Source organism: Bombina bombina, chromosome 6 (assembly GCF_027579735.1).
Source record: "Bombina bombina isolate aBomBom1 chromosome 6, aBomBom1.pri, whole genome shotgun sequence".
NCBI classification, from domain to species: domain Eukaryota; kingdom Metazoa; phylum Chordata; class Amphibia; order Anura; family Bombinatoridae; genus Bombina; species Bombina bombina.
This window is the reverse complement of record NC_069504.1, coordinates 331,242,046-331,260,450: the sequence shown is the minus strand read 5'-3', so window position 1 is coordinate 331,260,450 and position 18,405 is coordinate 331,242,046. Positions and strand designations below refer to the sequence as shown.

At 37.0% G+C, this 18,405-nt stretch overlaps 1 protein-coding gene across 1 annotated transcript in view; it reads left to right on the top strand.

Moving 5' to 3' along the window:
- WASHC4 (WASH complex subunit 4) overlaps nt 1–17,669 on the top strand; it is a 293,185-nt gene extending 275,516 nt beyond the window's left edge. The window contains exons 27-28 of the mRNA XM_053716956.1: nt 4,694–4,793; nt 16,193–17,669. Of these exons, the coding sequence (XP_053572931.1) occupies nt 4,694–4,793; nt 16,193–16,260 (168 nt within the window). The 3' untranslated portion in view covers nt 16,261–17,669. The remainder of the gene's footprint in view (nt 1–4,693; nt 4,794–16,192) is intronic.
- The last annotated feature ends 736 nt before the right edge of the window (nt 17,670–18,405 follow it).

Genomic DNA, 18,405 nt, shown 5'->3' with positions numbered 1-18,405 from the left:
GTGTCTGGCTTTTTGGCCAGTTGGGGTGTTTAGTCCTAGGGTAAGGTTTGCCTGAACTCTTAGGGGCCCGGACCTGTTTTTCTCCCTGAGACTTCCGGTTGCTGAAGCTTCGCTTGGCCTTTTTCCTGACCCAGTCTTGGGTGGTTTTGTAATCTTGGATCTCAGGGCTGGTTGGGGTGTTCCACGGTAGTGGGAACTTGGGCTATGTCCTTGCTCCATCTACCTAACCTGGTCATGGTTGGCCAGGTTTTCGCAGTATTTTTTACTCTTTGCCACAGAGTAGCCCATGTCATCTGGTGGTTAGCCATGTGGCTTGAGCCTCAAGGGTAGTTGGTTCATACCCAGCTGCTGGTGTTGGATGTCCAAATTCTGGTGCGCCTTAGGGTTGAAATCCCCTGGTCAGCTTGCCAGTGTTCTCATAGATTCCCTGCTCTGCAGGCGACTGGGCTGGCTGTGCCTCTGCTGCACAAGCTACTTGTAGGGGGGGTCCTTTTCTTGGACATCTGTGTTGGGAATTTCTTTTCCCATTAGCCGGTGACGTTGGACCTTGAGGACAGTTTCCCTTCCGGCATCATACCTTTTTCTTTAGGGGATATTCTCCTCCCTATGGAGATAGAGTCCTTGCTTGGGATTTCTCTTGAATGGGAGGCGGAAAGGTGGGATTGTTCCCCCTGGGGTCTTTCTGGCTCCAAGCAGACTTGTTGGGCCGTTATTTGATAGATCCTTAGGTCTATGGCCTTGTTGTCTGGTTTCAGAGTCGGTTTGTACTTGTACTTTGTGGGGATGGCTGTGCTATCCTTACGCTCATTCCTTTACCTGTTTCGGGATTCTTTTGTTCCCCTGTCTTAGATCCCTGAGGCTGAGTTTGTCCAGCTGGCTGTGGGTCTGCAGGTCAGGATGGCCGAGCGGTCTAAGGCACTGCGTTCGGGTCACAGTCTCCTCTGGATGTGTGAGCTTTGTAGAGTCTATCCTGTTAGCTTAGTCTGCTAGGGTATAGATTTTCCTTTCAACTTTGAAATTAGAAGAGGGTTCACTTTTCCTTCGGGTTCTGAGGGTATACTCTCCTTCTTGGGGGGTCTCGATTGAGGTTTTGTGTTCCCCTTTTTATGGACCTGTGTGTAGGTCCGGTGACTTAGGTTGCCTGGACCGTTCCATCTGTCTGGGGGTTGCTTTTGCAGTCTTTTTCTTGCTTGACTGCTTCTTTTTCCTCGCAAGTACCCTCTGTGTCGTCCTGTTATGGTCTCTGTGTTCTCAAACTTGGGGTTTTTAACCTGGGTGTATTGCACACTTTTTCATGTTTGAATACTTTGGTGTTCTATGGTCAGACACTGGGAGGACTTTGCCTCTTCAGTTGCATTCTGTGCTTGCAGAATGTTGGAGAGACGTCTGTTCTGTCTCTGTGTCCGGTCTTATCCCGGGTTTTGCTTGGTATAGACGTGGCCTCCTTTCCCTGTTTGGGCCCCTTTGGGTCTCTGTGAGCTGGGCTCACTCGTGGAGGTGTTCTTTTTTGTATTAGGGGACCTTTTGGTTTCCTTGGTTCTCCTTTGCCTTGTTCCCTTAGGGGTTTCGGCTGGTGTCTCCATTTGTGGAGATGAGTGGTGGGGGAACGTTTGTTGGGCGACTGTCTCCTGGAGGACTGTTGGCTCTGTCGAGCCTCTAGTTTTGCTTCTGGACTAACTCTGAGTCAGTGTCATTGGGGCTATTCCTCTTAAAATTTTCTCTGCTTCGGACAAAGCGTTTTTTTTTTTTTTATTGGATTGAGGTTCAGGCCTGGTGCTCTCAGTATGGGCCGCCTATTGTACCCTCCCGGCTTGGCCTCTATACCTTGGGTATTGTTTTCCCAAAAGTAATAAATGCAGCTGTGTACTCTTTCCAATTAATAAGAAAAACATAAATTATGCTTACCTGATAATTTCCTTTTCTTTTGATGGAAAGAGTCCACAGCTCCCCACTTGTAATTTTATGTGGGTCGTCCTTATATTCTTCTGGCACCTTTCACCCTGATATTTCTTCTACTGTTCCTCTGCAAAATGACTGGGGGATGAGGTGAGTGGGAGGAGTATTTAAGCCTTTGGCTGGGTTATCTTTGCCTCCTCCTGATGGCCAGGTTCTTATTTCTCAAAAGTAATGAATGCAGCTGTGGACTCTTTCCATCAGAAGGAAATTATCAGGTAAGCATAATGTATGTTTTCCCAACAGTAATTGAATAGATCCGTGGACTCTCCATTCCAGTAAAGAAAATAATTGATCAGGTAAGCATAAATTTTGTTTTGCACAGCCAACATGATTATATTAATATACTTTTGACCTCTGTGATTACCTTGTATCTAAGGTACAAGGTATATAAGTCTATAGCCAATAACTGCAGTGTCCTGCACGACTCCACGGGAGTGAGCACAATGTTATCTATATGGCCTACGTGAATTAGCAGTTTTTTGTTGTGAAAAGCTAGTAAAAAAGCATGTGATAAGAGGCTGTCTGTAGTAGCTTAGAAACAGGCAGAAATGTATAGGTTTAAATGTTATAAAGTATATTAATATAATAATGTTTGTTGTGCAAAGCTGGGGAATGGGTAGTAAAGGTGTTTTCTATATTTTTAAACAATAACAGTTGTGGTGTTGACTGTCCCTTTAACATTCTGTTTTACTCTGTATAAACAGGCTATTGCTTTTTTTTGTATTGCACTCCCTGAATGTGATGTCTTCTTACAAGGATGATGAATAATGCAACAGCATTTCAGAGCACTTCAGCAATCCATTACTATATATATATATATAACTTAGCAGTTGCAGAGAAGAAGATGTTTAAAGATTTTCGCACAATTCAAAATGGCAGCTAGGTCATGTGACTAAATCACTTCTCTTGAACAAACTTTATTCTAGGTCAGTACAGCAGTACACACGGCAAGTTTCACAGCTGTAACATAAGCGGTTCTGGAGAAGGTGATTTTCAAGCGGTTGTCGAAATTTGTCGCAAAAAGCAATATGGCTGCTAGATCACATGACCTATGAGATTTATTTTGCATAGGATTATGCACAGCATAGATCTTTAGCATAGTGCCAAGTTTCATGAGTTTTAGAGTTATGCTGTTTTTATAAGCATTTGAATAAGTGGCGGAATAATAATAATAATAAAAAAAAAAAATATAGCTGCAAGCAGCGATAGAGGTGGCCATGCGCATCGACATTGCAATGGCATACAATCTGCTAAGTCACAATATAAAGCTTTATAGAAGTTTTTACAATTCTAACATTGGCAGTTGGAAAGAAAACACATTTTCGAAATTTTTGCGTTTTTGAAGATGGCTGCCTCACCATATGACCAATACTTTCATCACGATCAGATGTAACTCTAAGTCACAAGATTTTGTTTTACATCAAATTTCACAGCTTTAAAATAAGCGGTTGGAAAGAAAACACGTTTTCGAAATTTTCGCTTAAACCAATATGGCTGCCACAGCTTGTGACCAATTCCTTCAACATGAACAACTGTGACTCTAGGTCACAATATAAGGTTATACAGCAAGTTTCACAGTTCTAACATAAGCAGTTGCAGAGAAAATAGATTTTCAAAATATTCGCATAAAACAAAATGGCTGCCAGATCATATGATGTACAGCCTCCATATTATGTATAGTAATTGTCACCATAGATGTCAATAAACATGGCAAAAATAAAGCATTTTTGTAAAACAGTTTTTGTTTTATTATTAATTTAAAAATATCGTTAAGCGTTTTTGAACAATTCAAAATGGCTGCCAAACCACATGACCTATCAACTTCTCTTGAACGAATCTGAATGTTAGTCATAAGTTAACTCTGTAAACAAAATTTCAAGTGTGTGCCTTAAGCGGTTTGGGAGAAGAAGATTTTTTATAGTTTTTAAAAACTGCGCATACGAAACAAAATGGCCGCCAAGCTATGCAATGTATGGCTTTCAAATTGCACATACTAATGCTCACTATATACCTCTACAATTTGCAGAAGTTTCATGAAAATTTGCAAATGTTTTATTTCATGAAGGCGACTGCGCAATGCAAATTTTAACTGCAATATTGTCTTTAAGGGTTATGACTGTGTGTAATCATGTGTCTATTATACTGTAATATTGTAAAATATTTTAAAACTAATGTAAAAAGTGCAAAATTACGCAATTAAATGGCAATAAAAAGGTTAATGTCTCACGGCAGCCATGTTGATTATGGAAAAATCGCAATTTTAACAAACTTGTTAGAGGACCTTGCAAGGAACATATGTGCAAAATTACACTTTATTGCACTAAGCGGTTTAAGAGAAGATGTTTAAAGATTATCGCAAAATGCAAGATGGCTGCTACATCATGTGACCAAGGCACTTCTGTTTAGCAATGGCAAATCTAGTTCATAGCAGCACTGAGCACAGCAAGTTTCAACGTTGTAACATTAGCAGTTTCAGAGATAAAGATTATTAAGCGTTTCTCGAAATTTGGCGCAAAAAGCAATATGGCTGCGTAACCTTATGACCTATGAGTTCAATATTGCGTGAGATGTAGCAGCGCAATAGGCTGTACCAGCATACCTGATTTCAAGAGCTTTGCTTTAGCAGTTCAAAAGTTATGGGCAATAGAAAAAGTGGCGGAATAATAAAAATAATAATAATCCTGACAATAACAATAGGTTGTCCTGCAACTTTATTTATTTTTTTCTCTTTATTCAGGAATTTGAGCTGCTTTATTTCTCGTTAAGCAGTGCAAGGATTTTCTTTAGAGCAGACAAAACTGCAGCTGAAGAGAGCCAGGAAAAGAAAGAGAAAGAAGGTTTGTAGAGTGTTTTTACACCCAGATGTATTTAATAATAGAAATAATTTACTGTAAAACTATGTACAAGTGACAATAAAGACAAATAAGCATTAGGATTTAAAGACTTCTGTTTGTATATTAGCCCTAATGTAGCAGATATTTATCGGAGCTTTACAGAGGGGTTGTGTCTGAATTAATGGTTAGGCTATCATTACTGCTGGGTTCAGACATGCCAACAATGGTTTCTGCTTTGAGACAGAAGCCAAAACGTTTTGATGATGCTTTTAAGTAAATATGTTTGCTGTAAAACAAGCTACAAAAACTAGCTTGTTTCTCTCCTTATAATTATTCAGCTTTTAAGATCTTATAAATTAATAATAAAGAGAGGCCGATGTATTAGCTCTTAAGATCTACTATAAAGGGGCATAAAACATGTAGTTATTCTTTTTTTTTTCTAAGTATAAGTTGTTGGGGGTTTATTAAACTATAGTTAACCTTTTTAGGGTTTGTTTATTCACCTTTAAAGGGAAACTACTTTTTTTTTATACCATGTATATGAAAGAGCAGCATGGTCATCTTATCCCACAAATAGGTATTTCAAGCTAAGATTTTTTTATCAACTTTTGATCCTTCGCTCAAAGTAAAATCAATTTCCCCAAGAACCATTTCCAGTGACTTTCAGCTATGTATGTTAAAATCTGATAATAGAAATGATGGAATTCTGTGATTTCTGGATAATATGGAAACATCTGCAGAGAGTAAATATTGCATTACATAGTACATGTTACAGCGATTCGGTGGTTCTTTATAGTCCATTCTCATATTTTGTTATACATTCTAAACATGTAGCAACTGGTTGATTACTCTCATACTCTCATTAAAAGGCTTTTCCATATTGTATTAAACATTCAAATTAATGTAAACAATTAAAATATAACATACACTTAATAACCTTACCATTCAGACATTCCTTCTAATCAATAGTAGCAATATTATGGGTCTACAGTCGGCTTTTAGTTTTATTATCACCATTGTTAAAGCAGTGTTTCTGCACATATCCTTCCCAGTGTGATACCATTACATAACTCTAATTGATTCAGTGTTATATACTGTGCTCTGATTCATTAAATGTGGGATACTGGTATCTTTCCAATAGAAGGTTGTGTTTCACCTGTTCCAGCTATTCCTATTTTGAGGGGCCTTTCCATATTTTGGTCAATAGATCTACTGTTTGAAAGTGGCTTTCATCAAACTGTTCCCTGGTATTTGTTTCTGGTAATAAATTACCAAAAACAAATGCTTCACATAGTAATACTGCTGAAAGCTACAAAGTAGACAAGCTTGTTTATTACTAATTCTAGCGTTTGGAGGGAACAAAAAGCATCTTAAGCTTCTATTGCTAGTTGTACGCACTGTCATTATTATAGCATTGTCGGTATATACCAGGTTTACAATATCATTTATTAATATCTTATGATTACAATGGTGTCAGGGTTTAAAAGCTCCCTGTGGAGGTGCGCTCACGGATACATATATCAGATGTGAAGTTCAATAAAGTCCAATATAGGCGGCAGCTCTTCCAAAAGATTACGGTACGATATGAGGATCTATATTGGAGATAAGAAGGCGCCAAACATAGGGTGATATCGTCACTAACTGCAAACACGCTCAGGTAACAGGTGAAAGAGATACTTACAAACGCAGCGGCACCAAGATGTGCCTAGCAACACAGACCGGGACCTCAATCGTCGCCCGGAAGACCAACCAATGGCGTGCACCAAACCTCCCGCAGTCACGTGAGTATTGAAGCTAATCACAAGTCCTTGGGCTCACACACCTTCCTTTCAAGTGTCCGATTGAGCAATAAAACAACAGTGTAGACAACCAGGTGTCCCATACACTGCAGTTTCTGGAAATTAGATGGTTATTGGGCTAGGGTAAAAGTATGACCCACTCCAAGAGGTACTATAAAAACAATTTATTTAAAATGTTTTAAAATCAGCAACGCGTTTCTCGACCACGCAGGGTCGTTTCATCAGGCTTTAATACACAGTGTAACATTCCCGCTGCTTATGTACCTCTTCTAACCAATCACAACAGTTGAAATCTGACACACCTTTAAGGGGGGCGGATGTATTGTTTTCAGTGAGCACATCTATTTCGAACACCATTGGGTCTACAATCAACATTTCATGCTATTATCCTTAACTTTACGTTATGTTATGGGGATACCAAACTATGTCCTCTAAATACTTGTAATTATGTTCTGTTCTTATGTTATTATATTTTGAGGGGTCCTTTTCTGGTATCTTATATTTGATTCAATATATTTTCTTGCGTTGCAAGTTCTCTTTCAAAATCTCATCAATTATTTTTATTCGATTTCTTCTAAAGTGTACTTGATGTTAATAAGTGGGCTCTATGTACAGTACGACCTTCTTCCTAAATCTTTATGTATATGTCATTATGTATGTGTCATATATTTGATTCACATACTCTAACATCACATTAAATAGCGTTTTATAATAACAAATATTGTTTACAAATTTACCTTATATGTTTTATGAAATAATTATTAGAACATCAAAACATTATGTGTCTATATAGCTATATCAACTAGTATATATTATAAAACATTTGACCCAAATGACATATTTTTTCATTATTTGTATTTTAATACTTATGTATTCAGCTATTAGTTTCTCAAAGGTAATCCATTATGTCATTATTTGTGGCTGATGTCATTATTAAACTACCTATGATTTTTAGATGTTATGTATTCTTTATTTTATTTATTCAATCATTTAATTATTTTGTTATTTGCTTATTATTTAAAGGCTGCAAGGTCAATATTCATATTTAGACCTAGTGGGTGTAAGGTTTGTAACCTATATATCCAAAAGGTCTCTCTTTGTCTTAATCTGAAGAACCGGTTATAAAAATCAGATTTAGAGATGTGTTCTATTGGAGTTATTTTTAAACAACATGGGTTTCCATCGTGTTTTGCATTACAGTGTCTAGATACACTGTGTAATCTATAGTTCTTTTTAATATTACGAGAGTGTTCGGACCATCTCACACTCAGGCGTCTGCAGGTACGACCTATATATTGATATCCACACACGCATGTCAACAAGTATATTATATAGTTAGATGCACATGTCATTCGGCTATTCATTCTGAATATTTTGGAAGTAACATTAGATTGAAATGTGTTCACATTATTAGTAATATGGTCACACATCTTACATTTCTTATTATTACATTTAAAACTACCTTTTCTTAGTCGTTCACTGATGGTATTTTTATTTCCAAAATGATTCAATTTTTCTCCATTATATTAGTTTTTATAGTACCTCTTGGAGTGGGTCATACTTTTACCCTAGCCCAATAACCATCTAATTTCCAGAAACTGCAGTGTATGGGACACCTGGTTGTCTACACTGTTGTTTTATTGCTCAATCGGACACTTGAAAGGAAGGTGTGTGAGCCCAAGGACTTGTGATTGGCTTCAATACTCACGTGACTGCGGGAGGTTTGGTGCACGCCATTGGTTGGTCTTCCGGGCGACGATTGAGGTCCCGGTCTGTGTTGCTAGGCACATCTTGGTGCCGCTGCGTTTGTAAGTATCTCTTTCACCTGTTACCTGAGCGTGTTTGCAGTTAGTGACGATATCACCCTATGTTTGGCGCCTTCTTATCTCCAATATAGATCCTCATATTAATATCTTAGCAGTTGCCAACCAATAAAATGTATATACGTAACAATATATTTATTAATATTAATACACTTTGAATTATATTTATGTAGAAACTAGATTATGAATCAATTATGCACACTTATTCTATTCAACAGATTATAAAAATGTATCTTTAAAATTATCCTCACTCGCAATGAATCACATTAAAATACCACAATGAAATACCAGAATATGGACCGCTAACTTAACAGTGCTTAGTTAAACTATATAACAAGATACTTCACACAAATCTTACTGGATCTCAAAAGATTTAAGATAACTTTCAGACAAATTTAAAGTTAAACTATTTAGCCCACAATTTGTTCTATATAACTTCAATTAAAAACATCAGAAATTGTATATATTATTAATGCAAATAGCCAATTTATATGCCAATTAATCTGAGCTGAAATAACCTCTTTTTCAGCCACAAAAAAATAAATTCTAAAATATATACAGGTGGCCCTCGTTTTACAACGGTTCAATTTACACTGTTTCAGAATAACAACCTTTTTTTACAGTCATGTGACTGCTACTGAACAACATTGAGAAGCAGTGCATTTTTCAAAATAGCCAGTAGGTGGAGCTGTCCACTTGTGTTGCAGCAAAGCCAAGCTAGCTGAAATTAATCAGTTTAACCAGATCTGAGCTATCGAGCAGATTTCAAAGGAATAAGATCTTCCTGTCTATAAATCAGTCCAGATTGGAATGCATAGAAAGAACTGTTTGCAGAAAAATGCAAGTGAAGTCTGTGTTGTTGTTGTGTGATTATTTTATTAGGTTTATAATGCTGTTTAGCATTTAAAGTCTTCATTTCAAAGCTTTAAAAATAATGTATTAGGTGTTACTTATGACAATTTTTAGAGGGGCCTGGAACCTATCTCCCTAACTTCCCATTGACTTACATTATAAACTGGGTTTCAATTTACAACGGTTTTAATTTACAACCATTCCTTCTGCAACCTAACCCCGGCATAAACTGAGGGCTACCTGTGTGTGTGTATGTATATATGTATATATATATATAATATATATATATATATGTGTGTGTATATATGTGTGTATATATATATATATATATATATATATATATATATATATATATATATATATATAGCAATAACTGTAATTAACTTATGATATTAAAATACAAAATTCTTTCTAAAGATTAATATTTAATGCTGGTATACTTACTACCCTTGGTCTAATATTAAATATAAGAATACATTTTCCTTTTAAATCACAATTACATTATAGCTATAATTTTAGAATACCATTAAAAATATAGAGCAACCGTATACATCACCAAATAACCAGTGTGGGAATTCAGCTTCTGGAGTTTCTTGTAGGTCATATAACATAATTTATGTAAGAACTTACCTGATAAATTAATTTCATATTGGCAAGGGTCCATGAGCTAGTGACGTATGGGATATACATTCCTACCAGGAGGGGCAGTTTCCCAAACCTCAAAATGCCTATAAATACACCCCTCACCACACCCACAAATCAGTTTAGCCAAGAAGTGGGGTGATAAGAAAGGAGCGAAAGCATCAACAATGAATTGGAATAATTGTGCTTTATACAAAAAAATCATAACCACCACAAAAAGGGTGGGCCTTATGGACTCTTGCCAATATGAAAGAAATGAATTTATCAGGTAAGTTCTTACATTAATTATGTTTTCTTTCATGTAATTGGCAAGAGTCCATGAGCTAGTGACGTATGGGATAGCAAATACCCAAGATGTGGAACTCCACGCAAGAGTCACTAGAGAGGGAGGGATAAAAATAAAGACAGCCAATTCCGCTGAAAAAAGAATCCACAACCCAAATCAAAAAGTTTTAATCTTTATAATGAAAAAAAATGAAATTATAAGCAGAAGAATCAAACTGAAACAGCTGCATGAAGAACTTTTCTACCAAAAACTGCTTCTGAAGAAGAAAAAACATCAAAATGGTAGAATTTAGTAAAAGTATTCAAAGAAGACCAAGTTGCTGCTTTGCAAATCTGATCAACAGAAGCTTCATTCTTAAAAGCCCAGGAAGTAGAAACTGACCTAGTAGAATGAGCCGTAATCCTCTGAGGCGGGGATTTACCCGACTCCAAATAAGCATGATGAATCAAAAGCTTTAACCAAGATGCCATAGAAATTTCAGAAGCCTTCTGACCTTTCCAAGAACCAGAAAAGATAACAAATAGACTAGAAGTCTTTCTGAAATCTTTAGTAGCTTCAACATAATATTTCAAAGCTCTAACCACGTCCAAAGAATGTAAAGATCTTTCCAAAGAATTCTTAGGATTAGGACACAACAAAGGGACAACAATTTCTCTACTAATGTTGTTGGAATTCACAACTATAGGTAAAAATTTAAAAGAAGTCCGCAAAACCGCCTTATCCTGATGAAAAATCAGAAAAGGAGACTTGCAAGATAGAGCAGATAATTCAGAAACTCTTCTAGCAGAAGAGATGGCCAGAAGAAACAATACTTTCCAAGAAAGTAATTTAATGTCCAGAGAATGCATAGGCTCAAACGGAGGAGACAAACCCTTATCCAAACCATCCTGAAGAAACTGTAAAATTCTAGGAATTCTAAAAGAATGCCAAGAAAATTTATGAGAAGAACACCATGAAATGTAAGTCTTCCAAACTCAGTAATAAATCTTTCTAGACACAGATTTGCGAGCCTGCAACATAGTATTAATCACTGAGTCAGAGAAACCTCTATGAATAAGCACTAAACGTTCAATCTCCATACCTTCAAATTTAATGATTTGAGATCCTGATGGAAAAATGGACCTTGAGATAGAAGGTCTGGCCTTAACGGAAGTGGCCAAGGTTGGCAACTGGACATCCGAACAAGATCCGCATACCAAAACCTGTGTGGCCATGCTGGAGCCACCAGCAGTACAAATGAACGCTCCATTATGATTTTGTAAATCACTCTTGGAAGAACTACTAGAGGCGGAAAGATATAAGCAGGTTGATAATTCCAAGGAAGTGACAACGCATCCACTGCTTCCGCCTGAGGATCCCTGGACCTGGACAGATACCTGGGAAGTTTCCTGTTTAGATGAGAAGCCATCAGATCTATTTCTGGAAGCCCCCACATCTGAACAATCTAAAGAAACACATCTGGGTGAAGACACCATTCTCCCGGATGTAAAGTCTGGCGACTGAGATAATCCTCTTCCCAATTGTCTATACCTGGGATATGGACCGCAGAGATTAGACAGGAGCTGGATTCCGCCCATGCAAGTATCCAAGATACTTCTTTCATAGCTTGAGGACTGTGAGTCCCACCTTGATGATTGACATACGCCACGGTTGTGACATTGTCTGTCTGAAAACAAACGGTTCTCTCTTCAGAAGAGGCCAAAACTGAAGCGCTCTGAGAATCGCACGGAGTTCCAAAATATTGATTGGTAATCTCGCCTCTTGAGATTTCCAAACCCCCTGCGCTGTCAGAGATCCCCAGACAGCTCCCCAACCATAAAGACTTGCATCTGTTGAAATGACAGTCCAGGTTGGACGAACAAAAGAGGCCCCCTGGACCAAATGGTGGTGATCTAACCACCAAGTCAGAGATAGTCGAATATTGGGATTTAAGGATATTAATTGTGATATCTTTGTATAATCCCTACACTATTGGTTCAGCATACAAAGCTGAAGAGGTCTCATGTGAAAACGAGCAAAGGGGATCGCGTCCGATGCTGCAGTCATGAGACCTAAAACCTCCATGCACATAGCTACTGAAGGGAATGATTGAAACTGAAGGTTCCGACAAGCTGAAACCAATTTCAGACGTCTTTTGTCTGTTAGAGACAAAGTCATTGATACTGAATCTATTTGGAATCCTAAAAAGGTTACCCTTGTCTGAGGAATCAAGGAACTTTTTGGTAAATTGATCCTCCAACCATGTCTTTGAAGAAACAACACTAGTTGATTCGTGTGAGATTCTGCAGAATGTAAAGACTGAGCAAGTACCAAGATATCGTCCAAATAAGGAAACACTGCAATACCCCGCTCTCTGATTACAGAGAGAAGGGCACCGAGAACCTTTGAAAAAAATCCTTGGAGCTGTTGCTAGGCCAAAAGGAAGAGCAACAAATTGGTAATGCTTGTCTAGAAAAGAGAATCTCAGGAACTGAAAATGATCTGGATGAATCGGAATATGAAGATAAGCATCCTGTAAGTCTATTGTGGACATATAATGCCCTTGCTGAACAAAAGGCAGAATAGTCCTTATAGTCACCATTTTGAATGTTGGTATACTTACATTCAAAATTTTTAGATCCAGAACTGGTCTGAAAGAATTCTCTTTCTTTGGAACAATGAACAGATTTGAATAAAACCCCAGACCCCGTTCCAGATATGGAACTGGCACAATTACCCCGGATAACTCCAGGTCTGAAACACACTTCAGGAAAGCCTGAGCCTTTACTGGGTTCACTGGAATGCGTGAGAGAAAGAAACTTCTCACAGGCGGTCTTACCTTGAAAACTATTCTGTACCCTTGAGAAACAATGTTCTGAATCCAATGATTGTGGATTGAATTGATCCAAACATCCTTGAAAAATCGAAGTCTGCCCCCTACCAGCTGCGCTGGAATGAGGGCCGCACCTTCATGCGGACTTGGGGGGCTGGTTTTGATTTTCTAAAAGGCTTGGATTTATTCCAGACTGGAGAAGGCTTCCAATTGGAAACCATTCCTTTAGGGGAAGGGTCAGGTTTCTGTTCCTTAATCTGACTAAAGGAACGAAAACGGTTAGCAGCCCTAAATTTACCCTTAGATTTTTTATCCTGAGGCAAAAAGGCTCCCTTCCCCCCAATGTCGGTTGAAATTATAGAATCCAACTGAGAACCAAATAATTTATTACCTTGGAAAGATAGAGATAGCAACGTTGACTTAGAAGTCATATCCGCATTCCAAGATTTAAGCCATAAATCTCTTCTAGCTAAAATAGCTAAAGACATATACCTGACATCAATTCTAATGATATCAAAAAATGGCATCACAAATTAAATTATTAGCATGTTGAATTAGCTTAACAATGCTATACACATTAGGATCTGGTACTTGCTGCGCTAAAGTTTCCAACCAAAAAGTTGAAGCTGCAGCAACATCAGCCAAAGAAATAGCAGGCCTAAGAAGATGACCTGAACATAAATAAGCCTTCCTTAGATAAGATTCAAGCTTCCTATCTAAAGGATCTTTAAAAGAAGTACTATCTGCCGTAGGAATAGTAGTACGTTTAGCAAGAGTAGAGAGAGCCCCATCAACTTTGGGGATCTTTTCCCAAAACTCCAATCTATCAGTCGGCAAAGGGTACAGTCTCTTAAACCTTAAAGGAGTAAATGAAGTACCCAGACTATTCCATTCCCTAGAAATTACCTCTGAAATAGCATCAGGAACTGGAAAAACCTCTGGAATAACTACATGAGGTTTAAAAAACGAATTTAAACGTTTACTGGTTTTAATATCAAGAGGACTAGTCTCCATATCTAATGCAATCAACACCTCTTTTAATAAAGAACGAATATACTCCATTTTAAATAAATATGAAGTTTTGTCAGTGTCAATATCTTAGGCAGAATCTTCTGAACCAGATAGATCCTGATCAGAGATAGATAAATCAGAATGCTGTCGGTCATTTAAAAATTCATCGAATTTATGAGAAGTTTTAAAAGACCTTTTACGTTTATTAGAAGGTGGTATAACAGACAGGGCCTTCTGAATAGAACTTTACATTTAAAGTGCCAAACCATAGCTAAGAGTGTCTTAATAAAGGAAAACATACTTACCAAAAGACACTCATCTACATAAAGTAGATAGCCAAACCAGTACTGAAACGAGAATCAGCAGAGGTAATGGTATATAAGAGTATATCGTCAGTCTGAAAAGGGAGGTAGGTAGGAGAAGAATCTCTACGACCGATAACAGAGAACCTATGAAATAGATCCCCGTTAGGATGACCATTGCATTCAATAGGTAATACTCCCTTCACATCTCTCTGTCATTCACTGCACTCTGAGAGGAACCGGGCTTCAGCATGCTGAGAAGCGCATATCAACGTAGAAATCTTAGCACAAACTTACTTCACCACCATAGGAGGCAAAGTTTGTAAAACTGAATTGTGGGTGTGGTGAGAGGTGTATTTATAGGCATTTTGAGGTTTGGGAAACTTTGCCCCTCCTGGTAGGATTGTATATCCCATATGTCACTAGCTCATGGACTCTTGCTAATTACATGAAAGAAAAGAAGGTTTTCCACTATTCATAATGATAAAGGCCTCAAAATTGTTATCTTTCTATTCTCAAAAAAGTGCCCCAAAATGGCAGAGAAGATACTTGGCACAAAATCTGTGTGTTTCTCTCTCAAAACGTTATGCTTCTTTGAGTTTGTTCCTTTGTCTATTGTGTGTAGGTTCTTATTCAAGATAAACCCCTCTTTCTTTTCTTTAATCATTCCCACAAGAATTTGATAGGCCCTCAGAGCTGAACATATCATTGGTTATTTGGAAAATGCCTCCCTGAGCAGCCAAAAACTTTTTGGTTATAATACCATTTTTGAACTATTGGTGGCAGCAGACAACCAGAAATGCAGTCTCACCATCTATACTGCTAACAGTAAATACGTATTCTTATTTATATTTTTATCAAATGCCTATTTTTATACACTTATAATCTCCTAGTTTTAATAACTATATGTTCCAAACATGGCCCATTTCATACCATTTAGTCTGAGTATTTTCATATTTAACATGGTATGTTACTTATAATATTTTAGAAGATGCATATTGTCATCTTTCCCAGTTATTATAAATGTTGTATACTTGTGGATATCATTTTAATATTCAGTGTCTGGATTTATGTTTATAACCAATATTCATAGGGCATCTTGTTGGCTTGGTCTGTTGTGGTTATAGCCCACACAACTCGTGTCAAGGGAGACATTAGCGGACATAAAATATCAAAATTTATTTGATACATATGTGGTTTATTTAATGCTATTCACAGGTACCCTTACAGCATATGTATAAAAATTCTTCATGGTCAATATACATTTTCCACAGCAGTGCCGACAGTCTTTTTGGGGTTGTGGGGCAGGTTTTGTAGACATGCTGTGGTCCCCAGCATAATCCAGCACAATCCACACTCTAATGCAGCACTTTAATTGTTTATTTCTGTCAAGCTTTTAGTGCAAAAATTCAGAAACAAACATATACATTTTGGTAAGTTGTCTGGGGGCTACAAGAATATCCCAGAAGGCTGCCAGATATGCATTTTCTAGAGGTGAGTATTTATAAAGGGCCAGATGTAATAACGTTTTGTTTGTTGTACTTTTGCATGTGGACACCACAAACTTCATTAGAAGGAAAATCTTGCTGACTGCTGTTCCTTGACTTGTGAAACATTGTTTGTGCCCATCCATATACTGGTTTGCTGTGGGGCTCAGTAGAAATGAATAAAGGCACTGTTTTGTGCTAGAGCATCATCTTTTGAGTCATTGTTGAAGTCCGTTCTTTCTAACTTTCTCTTTCAAATATAAATAAATAATTTATTTTATATATAAATATATATTTTTAACTGTATATATAATTTTAGCAAACACAAGTATATTATGCTGGTTTCTAATATTTTTGTTGTGACCGTAACTTTTTTTTTTTTTTAAAGAAACATCTAAAATAAGTAATGGGAGTCTGCCAAACAACTCTACTGTGGGAGATCATGGCATGAAATGACACTCGCTTCCAGAAACCGGCTCTTTGAAATCCTTGCATCCTGTTTTACACTCCGTCTATCTTGATGTGTGGATCTTTTACTAGGGTCAAATTGAGATACTGAAAGATGACATTGCACTTAGTTTAACTGACCACTGTGAGCCCTTGATATTTTTTTGTACAATATGGGATTTTCAGCACTTTAAAGTCCACCTTTAAAGTCCATCTCCTGCAGTGTCCTTCCCCCTATAATTATGAAGGTAATATAAAACAACTATGTGAAGATATTTTATTTTCTTTGTAAATAGAATGGTTTAATTGTTCATGTGTGTCATAAGATGGAGTAGCACATAACAGCTTATTGTACATGTCAGAAACTTTGTGTTTCTGAAAATGTGCTTTTTTTTGTTTTTTGATCGGATGTATATTAAGGTGTGTGTGTGTGTGTATATATGTAAATGCACACTTTTTGTAATCAGATATATAACTGTTATCTTTACAGATGTAAAAATGTATAAAATATACACAAATTTGATGTCAGATATGTCTTCTCTGAGAAAGTAGTTTCACATCTGTATTCTTGCTAGATGGTCAATATTTTCTTGCCCAATGTTTAGTAATGGAAAGTTAAATAATGCTGTCCCATAGTATATAAATTTGCCCTACAGCCACAGAATACAGATTTTTATGCATTCAGATCATGGAAAGTCAACTAAAAAGCAACAAAATAAAACTGTTCCCATAGCACCCATATTGCTTTCAATATTATAGAACTTAAAGGATAAAAGACTAGTGTTATGATGTTAGGAGTTATATATTTATATTACACTTCTAATATAAAAAAAAGATATTTCTGTGAAAGGAATTATGAAGATCTCCTGCAGTTAAAATTATGTGATGACCTATGCACATACCGGTGAGACATCCTATGGATGCACTCTGAGATACAGAAATTGGCAAAACTACTCAGGCTTTGTTTTTGTTTGGTTTTGTCATTCTCAAGAATCGTAGAGGAAGATTCTGTTCCAATTAATACAAATGTATTAAATAATTAATCTATGAAAATACTTTATTGGAAACTTTTGTAGAAAAAGGAAAGCTTTTTAACTGGGATAGAATCACCCCTATAACATGTCTTGTATAGTATTTAAAGGTATCCAAAACCTATGTTGTTATTTATCAGTACTCAATCCATTCTGCTTGCTTTCCATCTACATAACACAAGTGTCTCCACATCTCACACATTATCTACAACCTGTTGCTTTTTCAAAATAGTTATTTGAAATATTGTTACACTTCTTGCAGATGCAATTAAAAAATATTGTCATTTTTAAACAGCACTTAGAAGTGGCACTTTCTCTCTTGGTGAAACATATATCAGAACTGTATTCTTTAGGCTGCTACAATAAAAATAAACCCTTTCAAAATGAGCCTTCTCCTCTTTGCTTTAGTTAGACCATTTCCTACCTATGTAGATGATAGACTGAGCTAAAGCTCTGCACCTTCCTTAAGTGTATTTACTGCAAGTCTAACCACAGACTTACTGTTAGTAATGCTGCCTAAGGCCTAACAAGCAGTGTCCTCAATGCATTTGAGAGGAAATCCTTAGGGGATCCTCACAGACTTTATGGACTCTTGTTGAGTCAGAAAATGGTTGGAGACTTCATCACAGAAAGAAGCAAAGTATGGTTTGTGCTACCGACTGTACCCTTTAGTTCAATCCAGATGGTCCAGAATACACCTTCAATACAATATAATAATGGGCCTGACTATATAAATCTGTCATTGTGTTAGTGTTTATAGTTATTGTAGCTGGCTCTTCATTGTAGTTTGGTAAATATGTTTCTCCAACATAGGTGTGTCCGGTCCACGGCGTCATCCTTACTTGTGGGATATTCTCTTCCCCAACAGGAAATGGCAAAGAGCCCAGCAAAGCTGGTCACATGATCCCTCCTAGGCTCCGCCTTCCCCAGTCATTCTCTTTGCCGTTGTACAGGCAACATCTCCACGGAGATGGCTTAGAGTTTTTTAGTGTTTAACTGTAGTTTTTATTATTCAATCAAGAGTTTGTTATTTTAAAATAGTGCTGGTATGTACTATTTACTCTGAAACAGAAAAGAGATGAAGATTTCTGTTTGTAAGAGGAAAATGATTTTAGCAACCGTT